The sequence below is a fragment of the Pongo pygmaeus genome, chromosome 2 (genome assembly GCF_028885625.2).
Source record: "Pongo pygmaeus isolate AG05252 chromosome 2, NHGRI_mPonPyg2-v2.0_pri, whole genome shotgun sequence".
NCBI lineage: Eukaryota > Metazoa > Chordata > Mammalia > Primates > Hominidae > Pongo > Pongo pygmaeus.
Genome location: NC_085930.1, coordinates 188,925,610 through 188,949,835, shown reverse-complemented (window position 1 = coordinate 188,949,835; position 24,226 = coordinate 188,925,610). Strand labels below are relative to the sequence as shown.

Genomic DNA, 24,226 nt, shown 5'->3' with positions numbered 1-24,226 from the left:
AAACACACATTTTTACAATGCATGCAGCCTCAGGCCTCACTATGTCCTGACCATTTCAACTAGATGTCAAGCAGATAGGGAAGGAGGCCTGAATTAATTAGTCCTAAGTGCCACTGAGTAAGAAGCTGTGACTCCGCATGACAGGCACATTCAGTTGGCATGGCATTCTGCAAGTCTCCCAGCTGACATCTGTAATTGGATTCACTGGAAAACAGTTCTAAGCAGCAGATCAGCATTCTAAAGCTTATATCAATGTTAGCTCAGCCTTTCTCCAGGAAGATGCTGATAATAGGTGTGGAATAACCAAGGGTATGGCATTTGTTTAAGTGCAGCTCTTTTTAAAGCCAATTTAATTGCACACACTACCTTCTCTACCAACTGTATTTTCTGCAGATAACTTTGAATAATAGAGGGATGCCAGTGTGGTACTATGTTAGAGGCTTCTCTCCTAGAATGTTGGTAAAATGTTTGAATTCCAGTAAAGACAAGATTAATATCTTGATTAATGACAACAACACTGATTAGTTAAGTATAATTGTTTAAACTGAACTCCATGTACTTCAAACTAATTGACCATAAAAATATTTCCATCTTTCTCAGCTTGTGATATCACTGGCAGGAAGAATTTGTGTAGATATAGAACCTCTAATGAAACAGGCAAATAAAATGAGTGGAGCACAAGAAAGCACCCCAAGTAAAACAAACTCTGGTTGAGATATTTTAATCATCTTAAAGGGAGACAGGTTGTCCTAGTCACATCCTCATGAGAGACAATCAAGAGCCACTGTGACCTCAGCAACGGATCCTAGCAGCCACCCCATCAGGATAGGCAAGAAGTAATTGAGAGCAGATATCTACTCAAAAATGGATTATGGTGTGACCAGGAAGGATGGGTTTTGTTTTGTTTTTTAAGTACTTTCCCTCAAGATTAAACAGATATCAGCACTGCAGAAGGGAATCGTCTACCCTGTAGTTTCAGGGTCCCTTGTTTCTTGGTATCAAGAAGTTCATGGCTACCAGAAGAACCTTCTCTTTCTGCAGAGAGAAACAGCAGCAGAGAATTCCAAGGAGCCATTCAGTTTTCTATGAGGACTTTTAAGAGACATTTATCCAAGGTCTTGGTATCAGAAAAGCATTCTATCTCCTAAAGGACTTCTTACTGAACATGGGATTTCATGCATCCCTCTTTCCTCTAGGGCCACAAGCAGCCTCCAAGTCAAATTTCTGACACTCTGTTAACAAACATTCAAGATGATATCAAGTTTCTCTCAGTTTGCTCATATTACCCCAGATTTATTATCTCCTTATTCTCTGTGTGAAAATCATTCATTTTAGCTTTATATTTATAATATGCAAATAAATCTTTATGGGCTATGAGATTCACAGAGAATCAAACATGAATCAAAATGATCAAAGTACATTGGAAAGTCTCAACTGCTACAGAAATAAATTCACACACACACACACACACACACACACACACACACACACACACAGTCTCTCATGCTCACCGTTGCTCGTAGTGCCTGAATAGCCTGATTTCGCTGAAATCCCATGGAGGTGATGATAGCTACTATTTCCTCTGGAGGCTGGTTATCCAATCCAGAAGCACCAAAAACAGAGGCTCCAGCAGAAGCTGCCCCTCCATAACCAGGCATGGTCAGCGGCTCAGCAAAATCTGAGAAAAATAACCACACCCAAGTCTTTTCCTTTTTTTTTTTTTTTTTTTGTCCCGAAACAACACTAACAAGGAAAAACAGGATTCTACAAAGTTATAATAATCAAGACAGTCTGGACCAGGCCCGGTGGCTCATGCCTGTAATCCTAGCACTTTGGGAGGCCAAGGCGAGTGGATCGCCTGAGGTCAGGAATTCGTGGCCAGCCTGGCCAACATGGAAAAATCCTGTCTCTACTAAAAATACAAAAATTAGCAGGGCATGGTGGTGCATGCCTGTAATCCAGCTACTTAGGAGGCTGAGGCACAAGAATCGCTTGAACCCAGGAGGCAGAGGTTGCAGTGAGCTGAGATTGCACCACTGTACTCCGGCCTGGGCAGCAGAGCAAGGCTCTGCCTCAAAAAAAAAAAGACAGTCTGGTACTGGTATACAGGCAGACATACGGATCAATTAAATAGAATTGAGATTCCAGAAATAAAACCATATACCTGTGGTTAACTGATTTTCAACAAGACCATTCAGTGGGGAAAGGACATTATTTTCAACAAATGATGCTGGGACAACTGGATATCCACATACAAAAGAATAAAGTCAGACCCTCACCTCACATCATACACAAAATTAACTCAAAATGGATCATTGACCTAAATATAGGAGCTAAAACTATAATAATCTTAGAAGAAAATATAGGAGTAAGTCTTTTTGCCATTGGATTAGGCAATGGTTTCTTATTTACAACACAAAAAGCACAAGTGATAAAAGAAAAAAAGATAAATTGGACATCATCAAAATTAAAAATTTTTGTGCTTCAAACGATACCATCAAGAAAGTGAAAAAACACCAGAATGGGGGGAAAAACACAAATCATATATCTCATAGAAACTTGTATCTGGAATTTGAAAAGAACTCTTAGAACTCAATAATAAAAGGATAACTTCATTAGAAATGGGCAAAGAATTTGAATAGGCATATCTCCAAATAAGATATACAAACAGTCAATAAACATATGAAAAGATGCTCAACGTCATTAGTCATTAGGAAAATGCAAACCAAAACCACAAGATACCACTTCATACCCACTGGGATGGGTATGATAAAAAAGATAATAATAAGGGTTAGTGATGATATGGAGAGATTGGAACTCACATTCATTACTTGTGGAAATGTAAAATGGTTCAGCCACTGTGTAAAACAGTTTTGTAGTTCCTCAAAAAGTTAAATATAGAGTTACCATATGACACGGCAATTCCACTCAAGAGAAGTAAAAATAAATGTCCATCCACACAAAAACTTGTAACAAATGTTTATAGCAGCATTGTTCATAAAAGCCAAAACATGTAAATAACCCAAATGTCCATGAACTGATAAAGATTAATAAAATATAGTATATCCATAAAATAGACTATTATTATGGTTATGATTATTATTATTTTAGATGGAGTATCACTCTGTTGCCCAGGCTGGAGAGCAGTGGCGTGATCTCAGCTCACTGCAACCTCCGTCTCCTGGGCTCAAGCAATTCTCCTGCCTCAGTCTCCCAAGTAGCTGAGACTCCAGGTGGCTGCCACCATGCCCAGACAATTTTTGCATTTTTAATAGAGACGGGGTTTCACCATGTTGGCCAGGGTGGTCTCGAACTCTTGACCTCAAATGATCCTCCTGCCTTGGCCTTCCAAAGTGCTGGGATTACAGGCGTAAGCTACCAAACCCAACCCAATAGACTATTATTTTACCATAAAAAGGAATGAAGTGCTGACACATGCTACAACATAGACGAATCTTGAAAGCATTATGCTAAGTGATAGAAACCAAACACAAACGACCTTATATTATATGACTCCGTTTATATGAAATGTCCAAAACAGGCAAATCCCTTGATCCAGAAAACAGATTCGTGGTTGCCAGGGGCTGGGGTTAGCGGGAAAATGGGGAGTGACTGCTAATATGTATGAGATTTCTTTTGGAGGGTACAAAATGTTCTAAAATTTGACAGTGGTAATGGTTACACAACTCTGAATTTACGAAAAACCATTGAAATGTACACTTTAAACAGATGAATATATGCATTATAGCTTAATAAAGTAGATAAAAGAAAAAGCTAACTAAACATCCTCCATGTCTTCATGCCCATGTTTCCATTTCAAATTTTCATCATCGCTTAGTTAGAAGTATATCCCATATCTTTCTATTGGTCTTTTTGCCACTGACTTATACACTTTAAAGGGGTGAATTATATCTCAGTAAAGCTGTTTGGGGTTTTTTTGTTGTTTTTTTGTTTGTTTGTTTTTTTGAGACAGAGTCTCGCTCTGTCACTCAGGCCAGAGGGCAGTGGTGCCATCTTGGCTCACTGCAGCCTCCGCCTCCTGCGTTCAAGTGATTCTCCTGCCTCAGCCTCCTGAGTAGCTGGGACTACAGGTACGCACCACCATGCCCAGCTAATTTTTGTATCTTTAGTAGAGATGGGGTTTCACTATGTTGGCCGGGATGGTCTTCATCTCTTGACCTCGTGATCCGCCCACCTCGGCCTCCCAAAGTGCTGGGATTACAGGCATGAGCCCCCACACCTGGCCTAAAGCTGTTGTTTTTTAAAAAAAAAAAGAAGAAGAAAGACAAAGATTGGCTTTCTCCTCCACTGCAGCAGATTAGGAACTATAAAGTCATTTTCTAGGGATATATCCACAGGGACCTTGGAAGGACCAGGACTCAGCATCACTGAGGGTCACATCAGACTCCAAAGCCATTCCATTTTCTCGCCACCTACCTGGCTCTTCCATGTGAACAATGATCCAGTTGAAGGCCACCTCGGCGCCCATATTTCCAGTGAAGTACACAGCCTTGCGACATGCTTCCAGCGGGAAACCCATCTCGGCCAGCTGCATCACTGATGACTCATCGATGTCTGATGCTATAGAGCACAACAGGATATTCTAGTGTGAAAGAGGAAACTGTCGCTTCTTGTCTTAACTACTCTTCACTCTCCTATCCACATGCTACCCAAAGAAAGTGCTATTTTGTTGGGTGTAGATAATGGTTTTACTTTGTTTAGTTTTGTTTTAAGCCACACAAATATTAAAGCTACTTGGGCTAAGTTTATATCTTTGACCCACATAGGAACCAGGTTAATTACCTGGAAAATCCAAGCAATGAAAAACGATTCTCTAATTTCATATGGGGAGATTTAGTGTATTCCCAGAACTATTTCACAGCATTCTCAAGACCTCTACGGCAGCCTCTCCTATGACTGAAACTTGAACAGAAAGCTCTATCTACAGCCCTAAAAGCCTGTTCCTTAAACCTCACAGAAAGTTACTGCAGGCCTACAGATACATCTGGCAATCATAGGAAGCAAGCAGCTCTGGAAAATGGAGAGTGCAAATGTTAAGTATAGAAGGAAAAAGTTCGTTTTTTAATTATACAAGTTTAAAACATTAAGAGACGGCTTTACAAAGTAATTTGGGCTCAGATACAGAGGCTTTTGTTTTCTTGTGTTAATAACATATAGATATTGATAGAGATGTATGTGTAAATCTGTATGTATGTACGGATACATACACATATACACTGTTCTCAAATTATACCAAAAGAGGAGAAAAAACAGGAATATAAAATATATCCCTTGGGTTTTCCATGTCCTGAGGACTCTACTAAAACTTCTGTCAATTTTCTGTCAATCAGGAAAAGAAATGAGAAGAGAAATAGCTGTTCTACAAAAATTTTGTATTGAAAATGCATTTACCACGTGGGCGCAGTGGCTCATGCCTGTAATCCCAGCTCTTTGGGAGGCCAAGGCAGGTGGATCACAAGGTCAAGAGATGGAGACCATCCTGGCCAACATGGTGAAACCTCATCTCTACTAAAAATACAAAAATTAGCTGGGCGTGGTGGCGTGCACCTGTAGTCCCAGCTACCTGGGAGGCTGAGGCAGGAGAATCGCTTGAACCTGGGAGGCAGAGGTTGCAGTGGGCTGAGATCGCGCCACGGCACTCCAACCTGGTGACAGAGTGAGACTCCGTCTCAAAAAAAAAAAATGCATTTACCAAAGTGCTCTATTACAAGGAAGATACATAGAACATCCTATCCAGGTCAAATGTTCAGAAAACAATAATGTTGGACAACAGTGATTCCCAAATTGTGTTCTACAGGATCCTAGTATTCTAAGAGATGTAACCGTTGAATCAAAAACGGGGTTTCTGTGATCAAATAAGTTTTTAAACCTACATAGTCTATCCTCTCCTTAGAAATTCATGATGTGCATTAGCACAGTGAAGACTCAAAAGTTCTGTAATAAAGAATCCTACAGTAAAGAAACTATGAAACTCTGTAGGGCACCTTTCAACATCTCTTAAGACTTTAGTCTTAAAAGATATATAGATATAGATATAATCTCAAAGATACATGTTTATAATATTAGACCAGAAATACGTAATTCCGGCTGGGCGCGGTGGCTCACGCAGGAGGCAGAGGTTGGCTCACCCAGGAGGCAGAGGTTGCAGTGAGCCGAGATTGTGCCACTGTACTCCAGCCCGGGTGACAGAGTGAGACTCCGTCTCAAAAAAAAAAGAAATGTATAATTCCATTTTTGTGAAAAATAAAGTGAGCCAGGCACAATAAAGAATAGAACGATATATTCCAAATGTCAACAGTGGTTATAGATGGGTGATGGAACCATGGATGATTCTTCTGCCTACTCCATAGTCTCTAAATGACTTTTTACTTTTGTAATGAGAAAATAAAGTTATTCTTTTTAAAATTTTATGGGCCGGGCGCAGTGGCTCACGTGTGTAATCCCAGCACTTTGGGAGGCCGAGGCGGGTGGATCACGAGGTCAGGAGATCAAGACCATCCTGGTTAACACAGTAAAACCCCGTCTCCACTAAAAATACGAAAAATGAGCCAGGCGTGGCGGCGGGCGCCTGTAGGCCCAGCTACTCGGGAGGCTGAGGCAGGAGAATGGCGTGAACCCGGGAGGTGGAGCTTGCAGTGAGCCAAGATGGTGCCACTGCACTCCAGCCTGGGTGACAGAGCAAGACTCCGTCTCAAAAAAAAAAAAAAAAAAAAAATTTAAGAAAGGTAGGATGCAAATGTCAGTTCATGAGAGATAGTTTTATTTTCTCCTGATTGTTGGTAAGACAGCATGCTTAGATCCAGGAGGAAATAAATGGCCAAACCAGCAACACTAAAAAACGGCTGCATGCTCTCACCATTGGAGGCAGGCTCCTCTGGCACAGTGAATTCCAATGCCCATCACTTCCCATGGAGTGAGATCCTGCAGGCCAGCTCTCCACAGCATCAGGAGCAACCAGCAAACTTCTCACATGCCAGGATAGTCTAGTGGCATGAGAAGCAAGGTAACTCCTAGCCCTAGTTCTGGTCCCAGGTCTTCAGTCTCCAAAACTTCCTAGATGTAGGAAGTTTGATCCTCTATAAAATGTCACCTGCCTTGCCCTTCCTACGATGATATGGGACCTTTCTGATAAAAGGTAGAGTTGTAGACCTGTCCCAATGAGATCTGGGACCTTGTTTTATAAAAAGTAGAGATGTAGACTGTTGAAAGAATTTATGGAACAATAAATGCTAAATGATCATGGTAAGCATTCAAAAATTTTAGCAGTGGCTATTACAATTAGATTATTCGCAGTGGGAATAGTATGTCCCAGGCTACCCATAGTCCTACCAGGTTGCATGTGAAGATCATGGCAGGCTGACCCTTGCTGACTCTAATTACTCCTCTAACAATCAGCAAAACATTGTCTCAAGAAAGGAGACATGGAGGTTTAAACTTCATGATCAATCATTCGCAATGTGCAAGATTGAAACTCCTAAATTAATATTAGTTACTGTCTTGAAAGACTTTACAGACCAAAAGATTTAGAGTATCTAGTGTTAAATGCTTTCTCTTTCTCCTAGTTAATATCTAAATATTGTCTATCGTTTATTTTTTATGTTCTTTCTAGAAAACCAAGAGTATCAACTCCCACAGGATTAGGAACTAAAAGGCTATAAAATTAACAAACAATCCAATCAAACTAATATCCTTGAGAGCATTAATTAACACTATCATGTCCTGTCAGCTGTGTGTCTTCATTATGTGTCTGACAGCAGGATAGGAAAAAGTGACTGACCACTGTGCCACCATTGCACAAAGAGGTCTACTCAGTGGCCAGAGAGGGAAGAAAGGGCATGGCTAGCCCCATTCACACATGAGGAAACTGGGGCTCAGAGAAGGTAAGTAAATTACTCCAGGTCACACAGTCATAAACGGCAGGCCAAGATTCTGACCCAGGGCTAGTTAGCTTCATGCTAATGGTCACTCTCCTGAGCCCCACGGGCCACCTGATCAGCGTGTCACTGACTAGCAGACACGGAGTTGTTCCCGCCTGGGAAAAGCTGCATACACACACGTACAGAACAATGCCTCTTTACTGAACTCTCACAGACAAATTCATCAGATTAATAACAATAGTAGGACATTGAGAAACATTTTTAAAGATACATACGGTCTATCAATTGGTTCATCAGGCGATCTGGAAATTAAAGGAGAGGACAGAAAATGAGACCAAACCATGTCAAGGAGTTTTAGAAAAAGAAAACCCATTGAACCAGGGCATTCCCAATGCCCTCCCCACTCCTGGGGACCATACACTGTTGTCAATCCCTCAACCACACACAGACCACCCCAGCCTCAGTAATAAGAGAAAGTAATAGCTTTCAGGAGTTTAGGTTAGTTAAAACATGATGCTTTGATTATTATCCTAACAAACTACTATTTCCCTATTATCTCTCTATTATTTCTTCTTTAAAAAAAATTTTTTTTTGGAGACAGGGTCTCACTCTGTCGCCCAGACCCAGAGGGTGGTACAGCAATCATAGCTCACTGCAGCCTCGACCTCCTGGGCTCAGGTGATCCTCCTGGCTTAGCCTACTGAGTAGCTGGAACTACAGGCACATGTCACCAGTCACCACGCCTGGCAAACTTTTAAATTTTTTATTTTTTGTAGAGACAGTGTCTCACTATGCTGACCAGGTTGGTTTCAAATTCCTGGGCTCAAGTGATCCTCCCACCTCAGCCTCCTAAAGTGCTGGGATTACAGGCATGCACCACTGCGCCCAGCCTCTCTCTGTATTTTTTGTTTGTTTGTTTTTTGGGTTTTTTTTTTTTTGAGACAAGGTCTCGCTCTGCCGCCAGGCTGGAATGCAGTGGCGCAATCTCGGCTCGACTCCCTGGTTCAAGCGATTCTCCTGCCTCAGCCTCCTGAGTAGCTGGGATTACAGGCACGTGCGGCCATGCCCAGTTAACTTTTGTATTTTTAGTAGAGATGAGGTTTCACCATGTTGGCCAGGATGGTCTCAATCTCCTGACTTCGTGATCTGCCCGCCTTGGCCTCCCCAAGTGCTGGGATTATAGGTGTGAGCCACCATGCCTGGCCCTCTCTGTATTTCTAAGATCTCTGTATAACTACAAACCAAAGATTCTATTATGAACATCAGAGAGAGCTGGAGCAGTACTAATAAACCATCTTGTATTATCTGATGCCCACGTTGATCCTTCTTTAACCCCTTTAATGAACCACCTGTACTACGTGATCTAGAATGTCCCTTCTCTGCTCTTTCTCTATAATTTAGCATTTGACCCAGCATTAGAGAACAACATAATACAGATGCCTATCTGAATCCTATCTTGCTCCTTCTAGACTCATCTTACCCTTCCTTTATACCTGACTATGGTCACCTTCACTGTTTAACTGATGGAAAACCTTTAGCAGAGGGTCCCAGAGTGCTCTGTCGTTATGAGTTAATCTACTCATTAGGAAGATAAACAGTAAACAGGTGAGCAAACAAAGCCAGAATGAAACTGATTTCATCAGGATAACTGAGCTAATAATTAAACCAAGATTTTTCTGACACTGTTTTTGAACTCACAAAGGCGAGACAACTATTTTTGGCATATCCTTTTCCATTAAAAAGTTATGAGGCCAGGCACGGTGGCTCACGCCTGTAATCCCAACACTTTGGGAGGCCGAGGCGGGCAGATCACAAGGTCAGGAGATCGAGACCATCCTCGCTCACAAGGTGAAACCCCATCTCTACTAATAATACAAAAAAAAAATTAAGCGGGCATGGTGGCACACGCCTGTAGTCCCAGCTACTCGGGAGGCTGAGGCAGGAGAATTGCTTGAATCCAGCAGGTGGAGGTTGCAGTGAGCTGAGATCATGCCACTGCACTCTAGCCTGGGCAACAGAGCAAGGCTCCACCTCAAAAAAAAAAAAGAGTTATGTATTCTGAACAATGACCAGTGACGGGGTCACAGAGTCAAAGAGAAACTCAAATCTCTTCCTTTCTATGAAGCAGTAACAAAGCTGGGGAGGTGAGATGCCATCACAGTTTTTAAAACCAACTCACGCTGTTCAATTTCCCCTTTAGGTTGTCCAAAGGTACTCCCAAGAATGACACAGCTTCCCTAGACTAAAAGCCTACAGAAAAAAACTGTCCATTTCAACCACACATGATGGATCTGTGCCTCTTACAATGTCTATTTTATGTTTACTGTTGCAGCCATGCCTCCCTTCTGTGTCAGTGGTGGGTTACATCATAGCAAGGCAGCTAGACCCCCAATGGGTGGTGGTGGTAGCAGCAACACAGTGGTGGAAGAAAGAGACTGTTCCTATAGAACAGGGTGGGAGGGTAGAGCATATTCTCCTGGCAGGAGATGGTACCTTTTGAGTCATCAGGAATGACTATGGGGGGGCTGATGTCTGGAAGTTCTTCCTCTCCTGGCTGTAACCCCCTGGCTCGGAGATGGTTGATATCAAGTAGGTCTGGCATATCAATAGAAACATCTGCAAAATGAGAGAGATTATATCCACTAGGCTCTCCATAATCACCTTATTATAATACCAGCACTATAACTCTACATGCATGTGTCTAGACAGAGCTAAGGGATGTTTTTCAATTCCCTAGAATATGTCGCTCGACCAGCAGGTTCATGAAGACTAATCAGATATTAGTGGAGAACCCAGGGAAAAATACAGTGGGTGGCAGGATTTCACCCCAAACAAGAGCAAACCATTTAAGCCTGAGGTCACAAATTGGCAGCCCATAGACCATGTGTGGCCCAGACACAATCTGTTTGATATTTTAAAAGTGTGGACAACAAATTCCAATGTTTAAATCAGAAGATTTAAGGTAAAATCCAGATTTCCAGCTTATTTTGAAAAGCATAAAGATGTAGCACATTCTCATGTGGTAACAACCATCTGGAGCTGATCCTCAGTTTCTACCCTAGACAATGGTGCAATGTTAGTCTGACACAGACCCCACTGCTCCTTGTTGCTCCCTGAGCATCATATTTGTGCTACTCTGAGTCTTATGGCAGTTTTTCTAGTTCATCTTTTTATTCAAAGTGGGAACACCCAAGCTAGGCCAAGATGGCTAGCTACAAGCCTCCTATACTCAGCCCAGTTCTTTCATTTGGATGATTACCCTGTCCTTGTTAGGCATTTGAGTTTGCAACCCCATTTGATGATGCAACCCCGTTCTTAGATCATGATGGGTACTGTGGATTTTCTAACTAAGATATTGAATAAATGAAGTTTTAAAGAAATTAATTGAATCTCAAGTGTATTCTTTACAGTACTTTCTTTTAACTTCTTGGCTCTCTTATTGTGTTGACTTATTCAAATACAAAATTTGTCAGACTAATACCCTGTCAAGATTTAGTGCTGCACATATTCAGATGATAATAATGAAAAATGGGTTCAAATGTTGGTACAGGATACATCTTTTGGGCTAGCAAACAACCTGAAAATACTGTCCCCCAAATCAGTTATGATACCAGGTACATAAATCCTACTTTAAAACAACAACCCAAAGAACAAAGCTTAGTTTAAAAAAGCAAATTTAAATTTCAGGGGGCAGCAAAACCAAACATAAAAACTGACCATCAAAATCAATACAACTGCTCCTTAAGAGAAAAATTCAGGTTCATTCAAGAACATTTTGAGGTTCCTTAAAATTCAGCAAGTCAATGAAATATGATTCAAATTTTGTATTCCAGTACAGAAATTCCAAGGACAAAGAAAATAAGCAAACTATTTCCAAGGCAATTCAAAGCCTTCAGAGCAAGAAAGTTTTTTCTCTCAGGTGCTTTTCAGGTCCATGGAAGAAAAGCTGAGTTGTCAGCATCCTGCCCTCTGCCTTCCCCTGCTCACAAAACTATTCTGCCAGGAAAAGGCAGGATCTCCTGCAGGATCAGTTACAGCCCAGCACAATTTCATGTGGCAAACAAGTGCTGTGTAACTGTTAGTGCTGGAGCTCTCTAGGAAATCACTCCAGCCGATTCTACATCCTTTTTACCTATCCCCTTCAGACGAGCGCTTAGTTAACCAGCATAAGATTGAGTCAGGTTTTTTCTTAAGTATTTAAAAACATAAAAACTTTAAAAGACTGGCAAATAGTCCAAGGTTCTTGCTTGAGAAACTGTACATTCTTCCACACCACTGAGGACAACCTAGTAACGCCGTTTGTATTAGATTATAATGCTGGAGAAAGGCTGTTATGTATTGTCTGGAAAATTAACCTCCAACAATGGTCAGGAACTGTAAAAATTAGCATGAAGAAAACCTCATGAAGCCAAAATCACATCCTTTTGTTTTACTGTCTAATGCAACTGGCTTTTTCTACTTTATTAAGTGAATGTCATTAGCCACACCTGCCTGCTCAGAGGCAGAAGAGAGATCCTAAGAGGCGACTGCATCTTCAACCACTGGCTGCTCAAAGTGTGGCCTGTGGGCCAGCAGCACCAACAGCATCGGCAGCACCAACAGCATCAGCAGCACCAACAGCATCAGCATCACGTGGGAGCTTGTTAGTAACACAGAATCGCAGGCCCACTCCAGACCTGCCCAATCTGCGTCTGCATTTTAACCAAGATCCCAGGTAATTCATATGCACATTAAAGTTTGGAAAGCACTGTTTATTTGACAATGTGAGGATTCTGTTTACACTCTTAGAATTTGGTCATTCCAGAAACCATAACTGGAGGGGTGGGTAAGCAGGTGGCAATTTTTATTGTCAGTTCTTATCACATACTCTGATGCAAAACAGAAAGGTGAGAATGATGGAAGAATGAAATGGAACTGTTTGTGGCAGCCAACTACATGGGCTCTTTCACATGCCATGTTGTTTAAATGGCTCATTCGATGTTTTAAGCAAAAGCATGCAAAAGATACCTACCAAATTTTTTGGGAACCCAGTCAAGACCAAAAGTGAACTTCTTTATCTGCACTACCAAGTATTCAGGGAATGAAGCAAAGCGAGATGTTCTGGGAAACACAAGGGGATATATCAATGAAACAAGGCAATAAGAATTGTGAATACAGTTCAAAAAGCATATCAACTTTGTCTGAGGCACACCTGGCCATTCCAATGGCTCAACTGAAGAGGAGGAACACGCAAACACAGACATGTAAGTGGACACACATTCGCTCTCCCCTGCTCATTTGTCCTGGCCTCTTCACAAGAAGAAAATGTTTAATGTAGAATGTTATCGTTTAAGAATGCTTTTAGGTAGGCATGGTGGCTCACGCCTGTAATCCCGGCACTTTGGGAGGCCGAAGTGGGCAGATCACCTGAGGTCAGGAGTTCAAGACCAGCCTGGCCAACATGGTGAAACCCTGTCTTTACTAAAAATACAAAAATTAGCCGGGCATAAAAATACAAAAATTAGTGGGGATTGGGGCACGTCTGTAATCCCCACTCGGGAGGCTGAGGCAGGAGAATCACTTGAACCCCAGAGGCGAAGGATGCAGTGAGCTGAGATCATGCCACTGGACTCCAGCCTGGGCAACAGAGTAAGACTCCATCTCAAAAAAAAAAAGAATGCTTTTGGACCTGTTTCAAAATTGTTACTTTTACTTTGCTGTGGTGTTTTATATTTCTGAAAAGTGCTTTTCAGCCATGTTTTTTCTGAAATCCTTGCTAGAATTTAGTATACATAGTTTTAACTGTTTACAGCATGCATGCATGGTATACATGTATATGGGGTTTGAAAAGGCTCCCCAGGTGATCCTGAAACACCCCCACCTCCACTTCCACTTCCACACAGAATCACTGTCTTATAGCACAGAGTTGGCAGACGAAGGGCTTACTGAAACTTTGGCTGAGGTTGACTATTGGAAATGCCAGGGCCTCATTGAAATATTGCAGCACTTAATCCATGGCCACATGGATCCTAGGGGTAGACATATTATGGGATAAGTATCCAAAACATCTGAATCTGGGCCTTGAAGTTTAAAATTAATACACAGTACCAGTATCTTGAATCCTCTTCAAACTTTCAGAAAGGCTCAATTTCCTGGGCATGGATTTGGCAATTTTATACACAGACTGTTCAACCTGTACACCAAATTCATACCCTAGTTCCAGCTCATTCACTCCACATTTATCATCCTGTTTTTAACAACCATTTCTATTTGTAGTCAATGTGGGTGTGGTAGGTATATGTAAAAAAGAAAATGAGCTGTTTATAGGTATCACAGATACCTTTTAAAATAAAAAATTCTAGAATATCCTCCCCTATTCCACTTTTCAAATCTAAGTCATTGCCTTCTATTTGTAATGCATCTTCCCAGAATTTAGAAAACAAATGCATAAAACCTAAGGTATAATAATAATAATTAAAAAAAAAAAAAAAGAAAGAAAGTGAAAAGATGGCCGGGCGCGGTGGCTCATGCCTGTAATCCCAGCACCTTGGGAGGCTGAGATAGGTGGCTCACGAGATCAGGAGTTCGAGACCAGCCTGGCCAACATGGTAAAACCCCATCTCTACTAAAAATACAAAAATTAGCTGGGCGTGGTAAAAAAGAAAGTAAAAAGACAATCTTCAGAATGGGAGAAAATATTTACAAATCATATATCTGTTAAGGGACTTTATATTCAGAATATATAAAGAATTCTTACAACTCAACAATAAAAAGACAAATAGCTCAATTTAAAAATCAACAAAGTATTTGAATATTCTCCAAACAAAATACACAAATGACCAATAAACATACAAAAATAAAAAAATAAAATAAAAAAAAACAAAAACAAATGCAAATGTATTGCTGCCCCCTAGTGTCAGAGAAAAGGCACAGCACAGGGACAGAACACAGGACAAAAAACAAACGATGTGGATGTGGGTCTTGAAAATGCCACTTCATTCACTCCAAATCTGGGCAAACCACTGACACTCCCTGATCCACCTACAAAATGGACTTACTAATCATGTCTACCTGCCAGGCCGTGCAATGTTCATGGAATGAGGTGAAACCGCTTGGCACACTAGAAAGTACTGTATATACCTAAGGAATTAGCATGATTATTTTGTCATGAAAGAGGTAAAAGCTATAAAGCCTTGGATGCTGAATTGAACTGTCACTTATCAGTATTTTACCCCCAGGCAAGTTATTTAAATTCCCTGTATCTCAAATTCTCCATTACAAAGTTGGTAGAAGAATAAAGGCAATTCAGAAAACAGGAGCTTTATCATCCCAGGCAACTAATCTACTATTAGCCAGGCTCACTCTCCAGAAATTATATATTATCTCTAATTAGGTTTTTCTTCTGAGAAGCAGTAATAAACATTATTCTTATTTAAATGTCACCAAGTCCTCAACTGCACCAAAAAACAACAAACTCCGTCTGGTATTTTATATATACATATACATATGTGTATATATATATAGATAGACAGATATAGATTTTTTTTTTTTTTGAGACACAGTTTTGCTCTTGTTACACAGGCTGGAGTGCAATAGCGTGATCTCGGGTCACTGCAACCTCTGCCTCCCGGATTCCAGTGATTCTCCTGCCTCAGCCTCCTGAGTAGCTGGGATTACAGGCACCTGCCACCATGCCCAGCTAATTTTTGTATTTTTAGTAGAGATGGGGTTTCACCATGTTGGCCAGGCTGGTCTCAGACTCCTAACCTCAGATGATCCACCCATCTCGGCCTCCCAAAGTGCTGGGATTACAGATGTGAGCCACCGCACCCAGCCATGATATTTTAATGTAAAAATGTTCTTTTTCTTACCTCCTCTTCCTACCACATTAGCTTAAAATCTGGAAAATACATAACAGTGAAATCAACCAAAAGACACTGGTAAACCAATAATTTCCAAAATATGACTCAGGATCCCTGAGACTCTTGAAGCTGCTCTGTGGTCAGTATCCAGGCGGGGTGTCAGCTGTAATACCATAATAGGGGTAGTGGAATAACTCAAGGTTGGGGCAGGGATAATTTAACATATCACTGTGTTATGGGTAGCTGCCAACCTAAAAGTACCAGAAAGTAGATTTAGATGGTGTTCACATAATATTTGCCCTATTGGGTAAAACATTCTTTATTCATCTTTGTAACCTCTGTAGGGTCTCAAGTTGAATCGCTCACATGTAGTAACTGTTCAATATATCTGTTCAAATCAATCTCAAAAGTTATGGTTTGCATTCATTTATTGCAGTTTGGGGACATCAAGTTAGTTAAATCTAGCAAAGTTATAAATTATGCTCAGCTTATTCTTTTATTTCTAAAATTAATTTCTGGAATTAAAATATTTCTTGGAAAATGGTATGTTTTTAATAAAGATCATTAGAATGTAAATCATTCAAAGAGATCTAGATAGACAGCAAATTTTCTTCAAAGAGCTGTTATGGGAATTAAATGATTTAAGACATATAAAGTGCTTATAATATGTCCCAACAACAATATTGTATTGTTGTTAACAACCTGTTAACATTATTTAAAATATATTGATTGTTCGCTAAATCACAATTAAGGCAAAAATACGATAAAGATTTTATTGAGAAAGAAATATAAACTGTACCTCTTCCTGACATTAAGACATTAAGATGTCTACAGTATTGAAAACCTAACAACTAAAAAAAACCATAATCTTCCCGTCTACTTGTTGAAAATATGATCATTAATCCACCACACTCAAATTATATCATCAAAAACAAAAAAACGAAGATAAAGATAACAGAAATAACAATTCCATCCTATATTTGCCCTGTGTGAAGCACTTTACATGGCTTATCTCACTTAATCCTTACCCCAACCCTGTAAAGAAAGTACCATTATTATCCCCAGTTTACAGATAGGGAAGCCGGGCTTATGGCAGTGAGATCACTTGACCAAGGTCACATACCAATAAGTTCTAGACTGGGCATTCAAACACTGGGCATCTACCTAGAGTCTGTGCTCTGCAACCCCACACTATGCTTTTCTCTTTATAAATGAGAATGGGTAAGTAAAAACCTCTCCCTCTCAACTCTTCATCTGTGAGCCATCTGAGGGCAGGAATTAGGTCTTGTTCAACCCATTGCCTAGAATATGCTAAGTGAGCAATAATATTTGCTGGGTGAATAAACTTTCCAAGCACTAATATTCTTCCCAGACACAGTCTGTTCATGATCATTTAAGAGAAGGGTCTTAAGGCCTGGCCCATACTGATGCAAGATCTGCCAAGATCTTTAGGACATTTTTTGCCTCTTCCTGGTCTTCAGGCTCTGGGTGTAACAAAAGAAAAACCCAAGGCCCCAAATTAACAAAACATAGACTGAATCACAGCCTACATTGCTGGAAATAAAAATAACATCTCTTAGAAATCCACTCAACTGGTTTTCTCAAAACCAATATTTGAAACATGATAAAGTATAATAAAGAAAAAGCAAGGCTCTATGAAAATGTAAGGATAAGCAAGCATGACAAGGAATATGGGGGTGCTTGATAACAGGCGTTTAGAGTTTGAACCCAATCAGACTGGAATGAATCCCATGCCTGCCACTTACTGGCCAATTACTTCTTTTATTTCTTCCTTCATAAAATGAGAAAATAATGGAACCTACCTCAGACTACTAAGAGGATGAAATATGATAACTGATGGGAAGTGCTTAACACATGACCTGGCAATAACAAATGTGCAAGAAATGATAGTTGCTTTATTACCTTTAACATCATCTTCTTCTTTCCCATAAGGACCAGTTTTCAATTAATAACAACTGGATATGCCCAGTACTAATTCTTCTCATGTATATAAAAGGCACATGCAAGAGCATGTGTGTATGCAGACAAAAAGGAAAAGGTAAAAGGTCCTTGTAAGAACTATAGGAAGCAGAAACCCCTCCTCGAGGATTCTAGATAGATATGCTAGCACTGCCTACAACTGAATATTTTGCAGCATCTGAGGAGAAATTCAGGAGAGCATCATTTCTCCATTACAGATGGAATCACTGGGCGGTGACTTTGCCCCAGGACAGAAGCTAAGGTGGAAGGTAGACACAGGAGAAGAATCCAGGTCTCCTGACCACTAGCCCTGGGCTCAGGGAATCTGCCTCTCTGTGGAAAGCTAACGCCTCTCAGTCCCCATTTTAAAGATGGGCCATTTCCAGGTGTTGAAAAGGCTGCTTCCTGGCAGGACACTTCTAGGGAGAGGCAGGCACAGACAGTGTGTCACATCCTGCACTTCTAAGACACCAGGCCCCTTTTCTGAAGAGCAGAAAGGGGTGGCTGAGGGCCAGGCAAGTGAACAATACCCCAGTCGGCAGCTCACACCTGATGCTGGGGCTTTCAAAGCTTCCAGACCCCACAATCACCTTCCACCTCCAAAATGGAATCAGAATAAAAGCACAAAGAGAAAAGGATAAATGTTCGAGGAATCAGTGTTAAACCTACTGTCAATGATTTTAAAAAATTGCTTCCATCACTAATAGAGTGTGTAGAGATCTAACTGCCCAAAGATATCTCTGAGTTGTAATAAAGTATCTCTCACACTGAACTTGAGAACTCAACAACTGTTATCTGCAAGGACACAAACAGGCACATGCACATGTGCACACATACACAACATACACACACACAACCACCCACACCTATAACTGAGCAGTCCTAGGATAAAAACTCACCTAGTGATGGGCAACTGATACCTGAATGAACTACTATTAATCTCCCTTGGATAGGGAGCTTTTTAAAAATAATTTTAACAAATATGGCTTGTTTTTCCTTTTTGAAATAAATTGTTTTTGCTTTCCTGTTTTTAACATATGAACTCTACAATCTGAAACATAGCAGAAGCCTGAGGGAGGGGTTTCACAGAGAACAAATAATATAGGTTGAGGCCAGACATGGTGGCTTATGCCTGTAATCCCAGCACTTTGGGAGGCTGAGGAGGGCAGATCACCTGAGGTCAGGAGTTCGAGATCAGCCTGGCTAAATAGTGAAACCCCGTCTCCACTAAAAAAACAAAAATTGGCTGGGTGCGGTGGCTCACGCCTGTAATCAAGCACTTTGGGAGGCCAAGGAGGGAGGATCACCTGAGGTTGGGAGTTTGAGACCAGCCTGACCAACATGGAGAAACCTCATCTCTACTAAAAATACAAAATTAGCCGGGCATGGTGGTGCAGGCCTGTAATCCCAGCTACTCGGGAAGCTGAGGCAGGAGAATCACTTGAACCCGGGAGGCGCAGGTTGTGGCGAGCCGAGATCGCGCCACTGCACTCCAGCCTGGGCAACAAAAGCAAAACTCCGTCTCAAAAAAAAACAAACAAAAAAAAATACAAAAATTAGCCGGGCTTGGTGGCATGTGCCTGCATTCCCAGCTACTCAGGAGGCTGAAACAGGAGAATTGCTTGAACTTGGGAGGCAGAGGTTGCAGTGAGCCAAGATCATGCCACTGCACTCCAGCCTGGGTGACAGAGCGAGACTCCCTCTAAAATATATATATAATACTTATATATATTATATGTATATATATAAAATTTTATATATATACATTTTATATATAAAATTTTATATATATATATATATATATATATATATATGTATAGGTTGAACTGCTATGAGGCCATGGTAAAAACAGCCTGCACCAGCTGTTCCATCCTTTAATCCCCTTTATGTTAGCCAAAATCTCAATCTTAGCCTCAAAGAAAAATGGCCAAAGAATATCTGAACGTAGCAAAACTCCTGGAGCCAAACTTTCAGACCTCCCTTTGTTTTATGCCACTGCAAGCACTCTTTTTCCAATTAAGTGCAGTGATATGAAGTGTGTTGGCAAGGACTCGACTGCATCAAATCAACTAGGGTGGCAGATGGAGAAAAAAAAACTTTTATGTGTCTGACAACCAGCCTCATAATGTGAAAACAGGACATCTGACAAAACCCTGAACGGCTCGTTTCAACAATGCTCAGGAGACTTCCTTGTCCACTTTGAGATGTCCCGAGACTCCTAGTCTCCAAAGAGAAACATAGCCAACCAAGTTCTAGACCAAGTCTTTAATTATGGAGTTAAAATATAGTGCAATGGAGTTTAAATATGGAGGCCTGTCTTAAGCATTTTTGTAATTTCTTCATGAATAATGTCATTCTTGCCATTTGGGGGTAGAGGATTGTTTCTTGGCTGTATCCTCTTGGTGAGAGAGGGGCTGGGGGTGGGGTCAAGGTTGGGAGGAAGGGAAGGAGGAAGGGAGGAAGGGAGGGAGGGAGGAAGGAAGGAAGGAAGGAAGGAAGGAAGGCTCCTAATAGAGAATAAATCACAACCTTACATTTAAAAAAAGAAAAAAGAAAACCCTTCCTTAGCACATAATATAAATCACAGGCCTGTTTTATTGGACAGGTCTCACACAAGTGAAGTTTGACGACAATTAGGGTGTGTGAACCATAATCCCATCCATCACACATAAACAAACACACACAGACACAAATAACACCCACTCCCTCTCCCTTACCCCTGTCCCCACCTCTCAAGGCCCCTCCTCACCCCACTGCCACCACACATACACACACTTACTTCACACCCGCAGACTTTGCTTGTAGGGCACTGCTCCAGAAATCATCAACATTTTCTGGTTCAGAGAAGGCCTGAAGGCAGGCACTAAATGGTATCTTGGCACGCACCAACTCAGGAAGGGGTCTTCTGTTTGCTTCTGCTTCCCTTCTCGTTAGTTCATAAGCGATCAGTTCATCTGGGTGAAAGAGCAAATGAATGACCTTGCAATCTCTCTTACCCTATGGAAATGAAAAGCACCCTCTTTGGACAGTCTTCCCTGAAGGTTTCTGGGCTGGGCCAGGGTTGCTTATTTGTTGTCCTTTACAGAGCCAGATGTGCCTGCTGAAAGGCTGTTCTGGGGCTGTCTTTAGAGTTGCACCGACAGGTGGTATCAAGCCATTCACATCTTTTTGCATGCTCCCCTTTGCAACTGACAGAAGGGAAGTGTGAGCTTGGCCTGGCCTGGGTGGGTGAGAGGGTCAGACCATGTGTGTGATATAAATGCCCATGAATCTTGTTTGTCCAAAGGCCAATACTGGGATTATTCAAATGCCATCCTCCCAACACAAGACCTTCGCATCAGAGTATTTTATAGCCAGAAAAGGTCCAAGAGCTCACCTCTTCCCAGTTCTTCATTGCCTTGCTGAAGAACTGAGGCCCAAAGTCAAAACCAGCCAATTATTGACAAAGCTGGACTTAAAACCCTGATCAGCACTCCCTCTACAACCCAACAGATAAGGCCAGAAAGAGATGTTACATTGTGTAAGGGGATCAATTTTTGCCAATGATCACACACACATACACAAAACTAACAAAAACATTCTTGTTAACTTTAAGCTGTTTTAAAATAAAATAACCAAAGGCAGAAAAAAACAAACAAACAAAAAAAACAGAAAAAAAAACCAAAAAGAACCACCACTAAGCGCCTGACAAGAACCAGATCCAGTGTTACACATTTTCTGATTTGGTTCCACCAGCAACTATGATTAGAGGTCATGGGTCCCACAGAGGTGTGAGGCCAAGGAGGAGGATAACTACAGGACTGCAGTTAGCCACCATCACACAACCCATGACAGTAACCAACACTGCCGAGACAACTTCCTGTGGAGGTTACCCAATACCTCAGACATCAGGGCAACCAACCTAGAAGGCCTCTGTGCTATTCCTACTCAAATGATTAAATACTAAGGGAAAAAGAGGAACCTCCCAAGCACCAGCAGATCTGGTCCTGGAAACTAGCCTGTAGTCACAATTTTTTATCGATTTGAATGGCCTTTCTGATCATTTCTTTTGTATTACTCAAAAAAAAAAAAACTCATTTATCAGTTTTTAAGTACACTTATGCACATATGTGTTTTCCTAAACACATCTTAGATGTTTTAAAATTCATTCCCCTGTCCCCAATCAGTTTATGATGTACTTATATCTAGGTTGCTAACATTAGGTGTTCCCAACAGTCAAATTCCAGAGACTAAATTATAACTCTCCTTTCTGAAAAAAAAAAAAGTAGTTATCACTAATAAATGATAAACAGAGTTAGAAAAGATCATGGACCTGAGCAGACATGTGAGTCAGTAACCCTGAGGTAGACAAGAGAAACCACTGAAGCCTAGTTCTAACAAGGAAACAAACAGCAGACTCCTATTCCCCTTGTTTCTACACCAAAAGGATTTTGAAGCTGATCAAAAACTGCATGAGCATATAGAAATTGAAAATCGTTTCATCTTAAATCATCATAATCATCACTTTCCAATTAACATCATAAACTGACCCGTGACCCCACACACACAAGGAAGAGGAAAAAGGGCCATCCAGGGAATTGCTAAACTTTTTTCTCAAAAAAAAAAAAAAAAAAACAGGATACATGTGTAGAACGTGTGCAGGTCTGTTACATAGGTATACGTGTGCCATGGTGGTTTGCTGCACCTACTGACCTGTCCTCTAAGTTCCCTCCCCTTTCCCCCAACCCACCAACAGGCCTCAGTGTGTGATGTTCCCCTCCCTGTGTCCATGTGTTCTCAATGTTCAACTCGCACTTATGAGTGAGAATATGCGGTGTTTGGTTTTCTGTTCCTGTGTTAGTTTGCTGAGGATGAGGGCTTCCAGCTTCATCCATGTGCAAAGGACATGATCTCATTCCTTTTTATGGCTGCATAGTGGAATTGCTGAACTTTACAAAAATGACTGGTTCACAGGAGATGCGCAATCCAGCAGCTATTTTGTCTTTTTTGCTTCTATGATGTTAATTCAAAGAAATGCCATTTGTCTATTCTGCCTAGGAAGAACCAGCTTAGACTGATGGAAGGAGGAGGCACCAAACATGAGTGCCACATCTCTGCCTCCTTCTCTCTTCCAAAGCCCAGAGACCCTTCTAATGGGCTTTGCTTTTACAAAGAACCCTGACACAATTTTTCTCCCAGAAGAGGTGGCTGAAATACTCACGTGCCAAAGCTGGATTATTTCAAGAGATCTCTGCTTGAATGTCTAACTTTAAAAAATGCAGTCCTGATCATTTCCCTCAGACTTTATAGCACAACTTATAAATGATAGTGTTAAAGAATTTTCTACATACATCATTACCAACAATTTTCCCCAAAATTATGCTGACTCCATACTCAGTAGTTGGCCAAATTTATAGGCAGTGAAGTAGGTTCCAACCATAACGCCTCCATAAAACCTGTGATGCATTTGATTCTTCTCAAAGGAAAAGTCACATGGGAACTAACAAAGAGATGAAAAGAGATGTGCAAAGCAGACATCACCTGGGCTGGGTCTACTCCTGACACACTTCAGTGACTAAACCATTCTGTCTGATTCAAGTGTTTTCCCATATGAAGACACGCAGTACCAATTTCCCACTTTGGAATTGTTACCCTTGTTGGTTGCCGCCTCCATGGCCACAGGTAACTGCATCAGGTAATCCACTCTCTCCGTGTAGCGGACTTTCCGGGTCTGACAGCACTGAATGCGTTCTTCCACCAAAAAACGAAAAACATCGCTTGGGTTTTCTGAGCCGATGCGGTTCCTCTGAAGGATGGATTGTATCAGGTTAGTAAACGTATGAATATTGAGCCACTAAGACTTAGTAGAAAATGAACTCTAAACCTGGTGTAAACACTTGGCTTTATTAAACATGTCCTCTGGCCATGCCCATTCACCAAAGCACTTTAATAGAAAAACACTGGAATTTATCTAAAGTCCAAAAATAGGGATTGGTAAAATAAAATATAGTTCATCATGGATTACTATTTCAATATTATTAAATTAAAAACCATGGGAGAGAAATTCATGGAATGAGAAGAAAGGAGGAGGAGAAGCCAATCAAAAGAGAAAGGGAAAAAATAAAGGGCTGCCCTGGAAACATGAAAACAGGTACAATATGATTATATAAATACACTCATGTAAATTAGGTACAAATAAAACAGAAATTACGTTCTGTTAACAGATGTAATGACTTAAATGCAAAACATTTAAGTGAAAACACTGCTTACAGAAGAGCATGTAGAGAATTAACATAAGACCTGGAAAGTGACGGGAGGGGCAGATCCCAACCTGTGAACACTGGCTGTTGGCCGGGCACGGTGGCTCACGCCTGTAATCCCAGCACTTTGGGAGGCGGAGGCAGGCAGATCATCTGAGGTCAGGAGTTCAAGACCAGCCTGGCCAACATGGTGAAACCCCGTCTCTACTAAAAATACAAAAAATTAGCCAGGCATGGTGGTGGGTGCCTATAATCCCAGCTACTCGGA

General features: G+C 41.1%; 1 protein-coding gene across 3 annotated transcripts in view; it reads right to left on the bottom strand.

Annotated features, from left to right (window-relative positions):
- USP13 (ubiquitin specific peptidase 13) overlaps positions 1-24,226 on the bottom strand; it is a 134,900-nt gene that overhangs the window by 23,633 nt on the left and 87,041 nt on the right. For all 3 annotated transcript variants that reach the window (XM_054479442.2, XM_054479443.2, XM_063662454.1), the window contains 7 exons: positions 23,351-23,504; positions 20,499-20,673; positions 12,910-12,998; positions 10,392-10,514; positions 8,174-8,200; positions 4,438-4,581; positions 1,512-1,678 (listed from right to left, as the gene is read on the bottom strand). In XM_054479442.2, coding sequence (XP_054335417.1) covers positions 1,512-1,678; positions 4,438-4,581; positions 8,174-8,200; positions 10,392-10,514; positions 12,910-12,998; positions 20,499-20,673; positions 23,351-23,504 — 879 coding nt within the window. The remainder of the gene's footprint in view (positions 1-1,511; positions 1,679-4,437; positions 4,582-8,173; positions 8,201-10,391; positions 10,515-12,909; positions 12,999-20,498; positions 20,674-23,350; positions 23,505-24,226) is intronic.